The following is a 13,722-nucleotide window of genomic DNA, read 5'->3' on the forward strand; positions in this document are numbered from 1 at the left end:
CATTATGTTATGATTCCCCTCCTTATGTTTTTTAATCTATGCTCGAAAAAAAGTATAACAACGTCAATAACGTCAAGTATTATATTGTGATTGTTGAAAATTAATACTTTTGTAACATTTGTGATAAAACAAATCTAATTTTATTTTATCATAATGTCTTGCCGTAATGCTTCTCACGCTGGGAGCTGGTACACCGAAAACGGTACGTTAAAAGAGCCTGTATTGTTTCATATACGACTTTTATGAAGCTTTTATAATATCTACCGTCTTATTCATAATATTTATAAGGTCTAATAAAAGTCGATAATAACAGAATCAAATTAATTAATGAAATGTTATGCATATTTTCATCGTGAATGACAAAGCGAGTCAAAAGGTTATTGACCTGTTTTGGTCATTTCTCCGAGTGCCTTTGTTCTAATTATAATTTATTCTTATTTTAAATTACTTCTTTGTCTTTTTACATAATTGTTTATCAACAATTTGTCAATGCAGTGATTTTAAATTAAAACTCGCGATTATTTACGGAAATTAGTCTCTCCATTGACTTTTTATGTCTCCGTTCAGAAACTCATAATATCTTAAAAAACACCGATCACACAATAATCACTTTTACTATTGGTCCTACATTATAATTGTAAACATATCTAACTACTAGCATTCTTCAATCATTTTGTGAGCATTTAAAGTTGTTTTGTGTTAAATGTGAATTAAATTTAGTATAAAACAAATACTGTGAATATGAAACAGTGTTTCTGAACGACCGGAAGTTCTTGTTGCCATGACAGCTATTCAAAAGCTGTCAACGACGTCGTAAACAAAAGCGTATAATTTTGTTATTTACACGCAAAAAATGTCGGATAAAACGAAATCTTTCGCCGCCCCGCCGCCGAAAACATCTAAAACGAAGCGTCCGACAACAGTCAGCGTTTCTGCATCGTCATCGCGAACTCGTGTGCCACAAACTGCCGTGAAGGAAAAACCCCTTTCGCGCCCTAGAACAACCAAAAATACAACGATTTTGGGTGATGGAGACACTACAATGCTCAAACAAGATGCAGTATTACCTCAGTTCGATGTTGAACAGCGGCAGATCGCGTATGGAAAGTTTATGCGAGCCATGTTGGAAGAATGTTTGGTTGACGAGAAGATTGAACGAGAAGAGACGCAAATGGACATTCAGATGGGACTGCTAGCTGATAGGTTCCAGAAAACCATAGACCACCTCGATAAGACCAACAGGAGGCTGAAGGATATCAACTTTGTTACAGAACAAAAAAGGTAAATACTTTCTTCATATACTTCGTTTATTCCATATTTTAGTAGCAGATTTCAGTGTTTCTCGCAACTAATCTAGCTATTCTCCTTGCGAAATTCTCTAACCACGCATAGGTGAGCACTATATTCAATAAACTTTTTTGTTTGGTTAAATTTGCCCAGAGAAGGAGCAGGCAAAGGAACACAGCCATACAGCCTTGTCAAACCTTCAATAGACTAAATGTTATATACAGAAACAATGATGTGGCTCAGGGTGGCAATATATACATGACTGACAAGTAGTGGGCTAGGTAAGAATAGTCTGTTGTGTTCACTGATTTGCCGTTCCTGTCAATGTACCCACTTTGGACATGTTCCTGGCAGTTAAACGGAGCAAACTTATGTAGAAAGAGCTTTATTTCCTAACTTTAATGCAGATACAAGACCAGATTACAAGAAAGAACAATTTGAAAAAGGAAAGCAGCCAGTGTCTTTACTATTAAAAGAGTTTTTACAATGGAAACATTTCCAGGAAGAGCACATCACTGGTTGTCCTGTGGCTGTGACAAATTTCCTTTTTTTACATCATTCACTTCAAACTATGGGTCCTTATTAGTCTGTAACAATTAACAACTTATTGCAAATTAGTATCAGAAACAAATTTTTAATATTTTCTATATTAATTTCAGGTTGATAGACCTAAAGAACAACCACTGTGATGATTTCTACAACCTCACAAAGAACTCGAACGCACAGGAACTTGTATTCAACTTGAACGCAAAAGAGCAGGCGTCACTAGACAAGCTACATACTAAGAACGTAGACTTCGGTTACACCAAAGAATCTGGACACAAACAACTGCTGGATGCCGTGAACGATGCCATCGAAGGCTTGGAACAGATTAAAAAACACTCCAAGTTAGATATGAGCAAGTTTAAAGAGTACGAAAGATCGGAACGGAGTCTCGATGACTTAGAAAAGGACCGTTTCGACTTAGATGCTCTCAAAGCGGACTTTGAAACAAAGTTTCCGGAGTTCAGTGAGCGTTTACTAAAAGAGGCTTCAGAGAGAATAGCGAAAATGTTTGGAAACGAAGAAATTGATGACGATGATGATTGATTTTTTTTTTAGTTATTTTGTGTATTCGTTATATCAGTGGCAGCCCTAGCAAAATATTTAGGTGGTGCGAGACCTCATTTTTCCATTAATTTACGGCCACCGAAATTTCATCATCATCATCAGCCCATTAACGTCCCCACTGCTGGGGCACGGGCCTTCCCTATGGATGGATAGGGAGATCGGGCCTTAAACCACGACGCGGGCCCACTGCGGATTGATGGTTATTAACGACTGCTAATGCAGCCGGGACCAACGCCTTAACGTGCCTTCCGAAGCATGGAGGAGCTCGAGATGAAAACTTTTTTTTGTGGTCACCCATCCTATGACCGGCCTTTGCGAAAGTTGCTTAACCTCAACAATCTTTAGACCGAGCGCGTTTACCGCTGCGCTACCGAGCTCCTCACCGAAATTTACCTATTTAATTTTTTTTAAATGTCGTTTACAGCCACCTGGTATGAGTTTTATGTGGCCGCAATCTATCCCGATAAAGTTCTAGTTTGTGGCCAGGGTGGACCAGTCTTTTTTTATTTTAGCCCATATTTCGGCGCCCGAATTCGCACGCGCCCTAGGTCCGCCACTGCATTTTATTTTGTTAGGTCTGTTTATTGTTGTAAATATTGTGCTTCGAAAGTTTAAAATTGCATAATAAATTATTATACATTAATTGGTCTTTTTTTTATTACGTTATATTGACCGCATGCGACATAATCGACTAAGCGATAGCGTACGGTTGAACATCGTACAGTTGGAATAGCGTACGGTTGGAACCGGTAACAAAACTGAACACGAAATTCCTATAGACACCTACTAATTTCATTTTAAGTTATACCTACCCGTCATTTTCTTATCCACCGAAAAGGAAAGGGACGGATGATTGACAAGTGTTAATTTTAAAATGAGTGAATAAAAGGCGAATGAAATATGCATCTCTCTCATATGCAACCCGTTTGACGTGTGCTGTCGACTTAATTCTGTCGGGTTATTGGCCAATATAAAAATTTGGGAGGGTTTTACCTGCCTACTGCTAAAAGTCCTACTTAAAATTGACATGTGTACGCCATCCCTTTCCTTTTCGGCGGATAAGAAAATGACAGGTATAACTTAAAACGACATTGGCCCCGATTCTTGCAGAGACAGCCTATTTTTACTTTATCTAATTTTATTTTAAGTTATATGTCATTTTCTTATCCGCCAAAAAGGAAAGGGACAGATGATTGACAGCTCTTAATTTTAGAAAGAATGAATAAATTAATGAATAACCCGGGCGAATCAAAGAGGTATCTCGCTGGTATGCAAACCGTTTGACGTGTGCTGTCAACATAATTCTTTCGGGTTATTGGCCAATGTAAAATTTTTAGATGGTTATTTTAGATTTGTGCTTAAAATTGACGTGTGTTTCATAAATTTTATGCTTGTCGATTACCCGTCCCTTTCCTTTTCGGCGGTTAAGAAAATTACATATAACTTAAAATTAGATGGTGTTTACAGGAATTAGCACTAATGTGTGTGACTGTGTAAGTGTATTAATGAACGCATACACTTACCTATACCGATGGTGTGTATTTTAATAATAAATACATAAACGCCGCTGGCTTCATTTTTGCATGGCTATCATGTCCCCAGGTTCGGAGCTGTCCCGGCAGCTGGACATGTGGCTATCCAAGGCAGACCTCACGCACGGACCCGCGCGAGCCATCATAGCCCCGTGAGTTTGAAACATAGCACGCGTGTAAACTGCCACCGTGGTCCAGTGGTTAGAACTTTAGGCTAATGATCTGAAAGTCCCAAGTTCAATTCCCGATGGGGACATAGTCGACATCACTTTGCGAGACTGTCCTTTGTTTGGTGAGGACTTTGCAGTCTTGAATCACCTGATTGTCCGAAAAGCCTTGGTTGGTGCCGGCTACTAGCCTTAAAACACGTCCACCAACCCGCAGAGGTACATCCATCGCAAGATGAACTAAGTACCCACACCTCACCGAACTTTCTGTTAGACCAACGTGATAGGTGAGCCGTATCGCCGTCCATAATGGTCGAGCCAACTGTGTTAGTGAAAACTGCATTTAAGATTATTAACTTGCTTTACAAGTCAGTCGATTACATAAGATCACTAAATCTTTTAATGGGCAATGTAAACGTTTTTACAGTAAGATTCCCATTGACATTGACATTCAGAATTTGCCTTTCAACTGTTTTAAGACAGTAGTTATCACGTTAAAAGTGAGCAACGCCATCTATCGTGTGTTTGGGGAACGTTGATTGGAAAATCCCTCATAATTTTAAAAAAGAACAAAAGACGTTTTGCGACGGTAAATTCCACTTGATATTCATGAGTGAATCATCCCCCTCAGGATTCGATACGGTGGCACTAATATCCTGTATTTGTTTTTTTTTCTTTATCGCGATATGTTTTCAGGCATGCCGGGTACTCATACTGTGGCGCATGCGCCGCATATGCTTACCGTCAAGTCAGTCCAGTCGTGGTGTAAGTATTAAGCGTACTAATCAACACTTAACTCGCAACACCTAAGAGAGATTGTTTTAGGTTTACGCGGTTATTATCATAATTAAAAAACATAATAACGGGTTCTTACCGCGTTTAAATCAGGAATTTCGACACTGTTGCAAGTGCCATGATCACGGGATGACTGATGAGATTGGAATGGAGTAGGTAGATCCATAATTTTCTACGGGCAGACATATCTGTCTACCCTCTTTCTACAAGAGAAAATACAGCCACAAAATAGTTTCAGATTGGGACATTACAATGTAAGAAAAAATATCCAAAAGAAAAAAAAGTTTCTCATTTGACCAGGTTGTCGTCTTGGCTATTCCAGGAAGCGTATCTTCATCCTGGGTCCATCTCACCACGTCAGGCTGGGCGGCTGCGCGCTGTCGTCTCTTGATAAATACCAAACTCCACTGTACGACCTCACTATTGATAAGCAAAGTAAGTAAGAACATCGTACATAATCGCCGGGTAAACCGTGTTTTTATTTGGTCCACTTTAAAAAATAATTACGGTAGTTTTAACTGAACTGTTTAAGTTAAAATTCATACTCATAAATTCCTTATAAAATTGTGATTTCGGACAAGTGTTTACTAGTGGAAAAAAGTGATATTTAATACTTTATTTTTAAATACTTAAGTACCCTTAATTGTATAAGTTATGTACGCCGTAATTGTCATATATATTAGTCACAATACCGTAACCTTATAAATGTAAAAAATATTTTAATGTATGTGATGTGGTTGTACTTTATTTTTTACTTAAGTAACTTTATTTTTTACTAAAGTTGTACTTAAGTAATAAATAAGTATAAAAACATTCTTGTGGCTCAAAAGCAGCGTTGGCGCAACGAAAATCGTCCCGCGGGGAGTGGGGCTTCAAAACCATGCCGTCATATCTGGCCTTTATAACTGTGGTATAAAGGTATACTTAGGCTAAGCGTGCATTACGATAAAAATTCGCTGCGAAAAATTATCGCAAATCTGTCAACCACAGAAATACACTACAATCCGCGCACTGCGAAAATAAATCGTTTGCGATTTAAAATTGCAGGTGCGAATTCGTTTGTGTATTTTGTACCCTATGAAGCGAACCCTATTATTGTAGTTTGCGATTTTATTTCGCACTAAAAAACTCGCAACGATTTTTTATCGTAATTCGCGCTTAGCCTTAGATCGGCGCGCGCCATTTCTCACTAAATCGTGTGTCAACTTATTTACGAAACGGCGTAAGTGGAAATAGCGACATAAAATCAATGACGTGTTTTTATTTAAATATTATTTTGATTAATTTCTACGGCATTAATCCTACTCATGCTTCTTCTGACACCCAATATTCGCTACCGTACTTCAGCGTAGGGAAAATACTGCATTGTGAACAGCCATCCTCATATCTATGTGTTGTTTTGAATTTCTTCAGTATATTCGGAGTTGGAAGCGACGCGGCAGTTCGAGTGGATGGACGTCCAAACTGATGAGGACGAGCACTCCATCGAGATGCACCTGCCCTACATCGCCAAGGTCATGGAGGAGTGAGTCACCTTTATATTTCTCCAAAATACTTTGCCAATTGGCGAATCCCAGCACCTAAACCAATGATTTTCGAAATCCATGTTTGAATCTGTGGCGTATGACAAGACTGAATAATGTTGAAGTCAGTGCCGAATGAAATCGACTCACGCTTGGCCATACATCACACCGCTCGCTCTCGGCTTTTTGGCGGGAACGGGACAGTTGCTTTCTTCATTGAATAATCTAAATAATTAATACGGAGTGGTGTTTTGTGGTTAATGATCGCATTAAGTTAGTCGGAAGACATCGCGACAGTGTTATTATATCGGAGTATTCAATAAACAAAGTGTATCTGCCTATTTTCGCTTCGTGCCAAGAAGCCGCTTCATAACTCGAAAGTTTATGCGGACTTTTGAGTTAATTTGTTTGGGGTTCGGAGTAGGATTCTACTCCGAGGGTGGGGGCTTAGGTTTCATCATCAGCACCTTTCATCATTTCCTTAATCATCAAGAAAAAAATACGTAAGACATGGCTGTATGGGCATAGTTCCCTTTGCCTTACCCTTCGGGGAAAACCAAAACAAAAAAAAGCTCTCTTCTGAAACATTAGACGACGGCTGCACGGCTTTGCCTTTGCCTTTCCCCAAAGGGATAAAAAAGTTAAAAAAAAAATCTCTTCTGAAACTTCGCGACAGATGCATTTTTAATTCGCAAGATGCATTTTTAAATCACAAAGTGTTTTTTGTAATCCCCACCAAGATTCGAACCTGGGACCTCCGTTTTATACACGTCATTGTTGCAGATACAAAACCGGCTTCACGATCATACCTATCCTCGTTGGGTCTTTAAGTCCAGATAAAGAAGCAAAGTAAGTCAAAATAATACATCATTCTTCTATAGTGTGGGTTGTGAGGTGGAGTACCAACCTCATGAACCCTGGTGTCAAGGTTCCTATTGAGCCGCCAAAGGCCCCTGACATGGCTCATGTAACGACTACTTTCTTACATCAGTAACTAGTAACCGGGACCAACGGCTTAATGTGCCTTCCAAAGCACGGATCAACTTACTTTCGGACAATCACGTGATCAGCCTGTAATGTCCTTCCCAAACTAGGGATCACAAAATGATTTTTGTAATATGTCCCCACCGGGATTTGAACCCGGGAGCTCCGGATCGTAAGCTCAACGCTCAAACCAATGGACCACAGAGGCCGTTCCATTCTAATAAGCAATAATACTGCGTATAGAACGGCAACCCCACCAGCGGCTGAGCTAGGTTTACCTCACCCCCTCTCGAACATGGTTTAGACATGAATCGTGAAGGCAGCGCGCGGACAATGGTAAGGTGGATTACCAACCTCATCAACCCAGGTTGACACCAGAGTAAGGGTCATTATTGAGCCGCCAAAGGGCCCTGACATGTCTCATGTAACGACTACGTACTTACAATAGCAAGTAGTCTTCTTCTTGTCGTGTCGATGGCAAAGTAAATTGTATCGGCCCAAAACTTGGCAACAAGTATGGCGCTATCTGCAGCGCTCATAATACTTTCAATGCCGTTATGGGACGAGAATGCGGTGGAAATTATGCTTACGCCAAGAGCAGCAAACACTGCGTTACCGTGTTTCGGATGTTGGATCTCAGCGATAAGCGTTAGTCCAGCTATGTGTGGGCGACTCTGTGTTAGGCCTCGGTGGGTCTCTTGAACGCAAAGAATGTCACATTTTGTTTTGCGACAGAGGTCAGCGAGAATCTCTGATTTATTTTGAGAGAACCCTTCAATGTTTACCGATATCACACACAGAGCCGGCTTAGTTAGCGGACTGTTTGCAGTTTGGTTTGCCATCGTGGTGTAGTAATTGGTTTCACGGCTATGCCGCTACTCACAGGGAGGGCCCGAGCATAGGTATCGCTCTGCGAGAAGGCTTACTACATCCCCCCCAATAGCAAGTAGTAACCGGGACCAACGGCTTAACGTGCCTTCCGAAGAATAAAGCTCTTTTCACTTAAGTTTTTCGCTTTTTTACTGCCGGGCATGAGCCCAAAGTGGGAGCATTCTCGAACGGAACATCATTGATTTTTCCATCAGGTACGGCTCGATCCTGGCGCCATATCTGGCTGATCCTCAGAACCTGTTCGTGATATCGTCAGACTTCTGTCACTGGGGGTCCAGGTTCAGGTACACGTGGCGCGACCAGAGCAGAGGCAACATATACCAGAGCATCGAGTGGCTGGATAAACAGGTGAGTCATTCATCATTCATTAACGTCCAACGCTCTTGTCGGTGTAGCATTTCCATGCAGGGCAGTGGTTTCCCTCTTGCCTTCCGCCCCGCAGTACTCTGTCTGACGCAAGTGGGATGGCGCCCAGAGTAGTCTATTACAAAGACATACTAGGACTCCTGTCCTCCGCCTCTGAATAGTACTGTCAGTTACTGCTGCCCTCTGCATTATTATTGCTTATGGTATGTTATATTTCAGGGTATGGACATCATAGAGAAGATGGATCCAAGACCGTTTACGGAGTACCTGAACAAGTATGGGAACACCATCTGCGGGCGCCATCCCATCGGTGTGCTCTTACAGGTGGGATATGTTGCATCTTTACAAGTACACACAGGGTGTTAGTGACATCGGAACGAAAAATTTTGAGCGATGATTCAGGCCATGATTCTTGAGTTAATATCAAGTGGAATTTCCTGTATTTGTTAATATCGCAAACAGAAAACCAGAAATATGTTTATGTTCTTGTCAACCTCGGCTTCGCGGGATTTTGTCACTTACAAGTCTTCTCACAGGGTTGGCTTATCTAACCTGAAGATTTGACAGGTCCGGTTTTTGCGACTGCCTGTCTGACCTTTCAACCCGCGAAGGGAAAACTAGCCCAATACAGGTTACGTCACATACCCCTGAAAATGCATTTCTCGGGAATGTGGGTTTCCTCACGATGTTTACCTTCACCGCTGAGCACGTGATAATCATTTATGATCCAAACATCCAGGCCTGTGCTGGATCCGAACCTGCGACCTCAAAGTGAGACGCAAGCGTTCTACCAACTGGGCTTCCATGGCTCCGGCTTTTTTGCTTACAAAAGTGCTATCTATATTAGTGACACCGTAACGAATACTGAAGGGGATGATTCAGACCATGATTCTGAGTTGATATCACGTGGAATTTCCTGTCATTAGTTTCCATACTTTTGTGACGGAAGATTCCACTTGATATCAACTCAGAATCATGGTGTTAATCATCCCTATTTTGGTTACGATGTCACTTACGCCCTGTATTTTTAACTGAATTAGTTAACATAAACATACCTTTTGTATGATTTTCAGGCGATAGCAAAACTCCAATCTCAGAACGGCGCTCCGCGGATGTCGCTCAAATTCCTGAAATATGCTCAATCATCGCAGTGTATGAACCTACAGGACTCATCAGTGTCCTACGCCAGTGCTTCTCTGGTCTTCGAGTAAGGTCATATACCATATAACTGTCACAAGTCGTTAGAATACTGTTCGAAATTAACACCTTTGCACAAAAACTGATGCATACATTGAAATGCTAACCAAGTAGATCAAGTCGCTTGCGTCAACTATCTTATTTACCTATGTACCAACTACCGAAATATAATAATGTGTATGGCATGAGGAAGTGGGAATACTTACTACCAGATATTTTAAACAAATTGCCTAGTGGGCTACACACAGACATGTGTGTAGGAACTAAACAATGTAAAATAGAATTAAAGAAGTATTATCTGGGCGCATGTTAATCTATGTAGTACCTACCTACTAATTAAGTATAGCGAGTTAAGCGCATTCATTCACTCCTCGCATAAACCTGTACGGGTTTTCTGTTAAGAGGAGCGTCTCATTTTATTTATAAGGATATAATTGTTATTCTGATATTGAATAAATAAAAAAAAAATACGATTTTGTCAGAAAACGGAACATACTCCACCACGCTGCTCCAAGATATAGGTAACTATGGAGTAATTAATATACTGCCTAAAACGGAAGGTCCCTCGCCATACTAGTAGAGTTGCCGCTTATATATTTTGTCATCGATTTGCTTGCATGACACGCAAAGACCCGACCGTGACAGTTAAGAATTCTGAGGGTGGTATTAGTAAACTAATCTCAGCTTCGAGACTGCCCTCATGATCATGTCAATGTGACAGTTCTCATAAAAACAGAGACTTGAGCATGATATTGAGGGCAGTCTCAACTGAGATTCGTTTATTAATACCACTCCTAGGGTGATATTTATAAATGAAACTCAGCGGAGACTGCCCTCAAGATCATGCTCAAGTCCCTGTTTTTATATAAGGGTGGTATTAATAAACTAATCTCAGCTTCGAAACTGCTCTCAAGATCATGTCACTGTGACAGTTCTTATGTAAAACTGGACTTCAGCATCATCTTGAGGGCGATGCAGAAGTCCATTTTTAATGTCCATTTAAGTCCATCACCGAATCTCAGCTGAGACTAACTAAAAGAACTGTCACTTTGACAGGATCTTGAGGGCAGTCTGAAAGCTGAGATTCGTTTATTAATACCACTCTTAGTAATTGAATAATAAATGGCAGCCAGTAGGCTGTATAGGCTATAACCCCTTTGCCTGTCCTACGGACACAATAATAAAAGGGCTATGGTTAACCATACAACTTCCTAAACTGAACAACGCCCTCTATGTGATTTTTAAAGAACGTAAGTTGGAAAGTCCCTTATTGTAGGTCGGTTTTTTTGCAAAGGCGTTAATATTATAACACCCATATTTCGAAGATGTTCCTTCCTTCCTCCACTCGACTCGTCCTCAGCTGAGCATTTTGGTATTTTAAGTTGACATTTACGCCCTCGACTTGAGGACTTTACTCACTGGAGTCGAGCATGTCGTACTGCCAACCTAATAATACGAAATTAATGACGTCATGCCTTACTGGAGTAAACTCGAGGTAAGGTTGAGGCGCTGTATAAAAATACCGATTTTGAGCTGAGTTCGAGGAAGACCTTGAGGTCGCCTCAACTGGAGACGGAGTGGAAGAAGGTTCAGCTGAACATCTTAGAATACGGGTTAGTATTTCAACTGTAAACTAACTATAAAAAAAAAAGTCTTATGTCTCGTAGTGAGTTTTAAATTCATGTTGCGTGCAATCGAATACTGTTTTAAGTTTTATCACGTCATATTATATCGTCACGCTTAATGTCCCCGAAGGGGAAGGAAGGGTGTAGGGGGAGGGGGGAAGGAAGAAGTAGGGGAAGGAAGGGTTAGGTGGGGTGTATATACAAGGTTTATGTTATGTTCCTACGAAAATCAACAATGAAGTACGTAGTTCTAAATTCAAATTCTGTTACACGATAAATCTAATAATTGATGAATTGTCACGAATATGTATACACTTTGGTACCATGTCACATTAACTTTTTTGACAAATTGAACTGTAAGTCTCACTAAATGTCAAATATGTTAGTGCGACAGAGTCCTAAAGTGGGTAAAATATATTGCTCATGACTGAACATGGAAATTGGCATTCGTTTGAATTCGGAAATGAGATGATTGTCTTAATTAAAGTCTTTTTTCTTTTTCACATACATACATAAACTCACGCCTATTTCCCACCGGGGTAAGCAGAGCCTATAGAATTCCATTTGCTTCGATCCTGACACAACACTCAGTTTCCTTCCACCAGTTCCTTTTTAACCAGCTTCAAAAAAGGGGGTTATCAATTTTTGTTTGGTAAGGTGTGTATAAAATGTATTGGTTTGCACATAACACGAGTTTGAGTGATATTTTGGTGATTTGAACTAAATGTGCATACACACACGCCAGTCCTTCTTACTGGGGTGGGCAGGATAGTCATCAAAAGACAGACACTTCGTATGAATACGGGCCGTATGGCCCCCGCGACCCCGCGCGCTTCCCCCGACCATTTAAGACTAAAGTAAGACCCAGAGGGGGCGAAGTCGGCGCCGATAAGAAATGGTGCGGGGCGGGGAATGTCCGTTCTATACGTGGTATTATTCTTTATTGTAATCACTTTTCTATTGGATGTCATATATTAGTTCAAATCACCAAAAAACCCATATTATATCTTTCTTAAGATCAATAAGTTTATATTTTATTATTTAGTATCTATGCAGGGTGTTAGTGACGTCGTAACGAAAATTTTCAGGTATAAATCAGGCCATGATTCTCAAGTGGAATTTTCCGTCGCAAATGTATAGAATTGAAAAATAATTTTAAAGTCGTAAGATCGAATCTGAAATGGTGTCAAATGAAAAAGTGCTGGAAAGAGTTGAAGAAAAGAGAACCATATTGAAGACTATAGAGAACCGGAGAGGAAATATGATTGGCCACCTGATACGACACGATTCATTTATAACAAACATTATAGAAGGAAAAATTGAAGGGAAGAGAGGAAGGGGTAGACCTAAAATCCAACCCCAATTGTTTAACTATTGTGTCTGGAAATCTCGGCCTTAGGAGGATAAAAAATCATGAATTTTGCGACCGGAACTTCCACTTGATAACTTAAAATCATGGTCTGAATCATCCCCCTCAGTATTCGTTACTACGGGTGACATTAATAAACTAATCTCAGCTTCGAGAGAGCCCTCACGATCATGTCAATGTGACGGTTTTCATATAAAAACAGAGACTTGAGCATGATCTTGAGGGCAGTCTCATCTGAGATTCGTTTATTAATACCACCCTATGTCACTAACACTGTATAGAACTAGGCAACTATGTACTTTAAGGATAATTTTATATATTTTTCTGTACTTCCTATTTAAATAAACAAGTACTTCGTAACAAATCAACTGTGACTATATACACTGGTCTTCTAAGATGTTCACTCGTCTCTTCCTTCACTCGACTCGGCCTCAGCTGAGCATTTTGGTATTTTAAGTTGACAGTTACGTCCTCGACTTGAGGACTTTACTCACTGGAGTCGAGCATGTCGTACTGCCAACATAATAATACGAAATTAATGACGTCATGCATTGAACAGCCTCCGTGGTCTAGTGGTTAGAGCGTCAGGCTCACGATCTGGATGTCCGGGTTCGATTCCCGATGGGGACATTGTCGAAATCACTTTGTGAGACTGTCCTTGTTTGGTAAGGACTTTTCAGGCTTGAATCACCTGATTGCCCGAAAAAAGTAAGATGATTCCGTGCTTCGGAGGGCACGTTAAGCCGTTGGTCCCGGCTATTATCCGTATAAAAAAACACCTCCACTCGCATTGGAGCAGCGTGGTGGAGTATGCTCCATACCCCCTCTGGTGGATTGAGGAGAGGCCTGTGCCCAGCAGTGGAACGTATATAGGCT

General features: G+C 40.6%; 2 protein-coding genes across 2 annotated transcripts; both read left to right on the forward strand.

The window, feature by feature from the left end:
• The first annotated feature begins 53 nt into the window (after nucleotides 1–53).
• On the forward strand, nucleotides 54–13,514 carry LOC126379568 (protein MEMO1). The gene is made up of 9 exons (XM_050028370.1): nucleotides 54–202; nucleotides 4,000–4,081; nucleotides 4,793–4,861; nucleotides 5,214–5,326; nucleotides 6,305–6,416; nucleotides 7,198–7,263; nucleotides 8,484–8,637; nucleotides 8,875–8,979; nucleotides 9,729–13,514. Exons 1-9 carry the CDS (start codon nucleotides 154–156, stop codon nucleotides 9,864–9,866), a joined length of 888 nt encoding a protein of 295 aa, XP_049884327.1. The 5' UTR covers nucleotides 54–153; the 3' UTR covers nucleotides 9,867–13,514.
• LOC126379576 (uncharacterized) lies at nucleotides 774–3,040 on the forward strand. The gene is made up of 2 exons (XM_050028382.1): nucleotides 774–1,281; nucleotides 1,947–3,040. Exons 1-2 carry the CDS (start codon nucleotides 854–856, stop codon nucleotides 2,374–2,376), a joined length of 858 nt encoding a protein of 285 aa, XP_049884339.1. The 5' UTR covers nucleotides 774–853; the 3' UTR covers nucleotides 2,377–3,040.
• Nucleotides 13,515–13,722: the final 208 nt, after the last annotated feature.

This window comes from Pectinophora gossypiella, chromosome 29, assembly GCF_024362695.1.
Source record: "Pectinophora gossypiella chromosome 29, ilPecGoss1.1, whole genome shotgun sequence".
NCBI classification, from domain to species: Eukaryota; Metazoa; Arthropoda; class Insecta; order Lepidoptera; family Gelechiidae; genus Pectinophora; species Pectinophora gossypiella.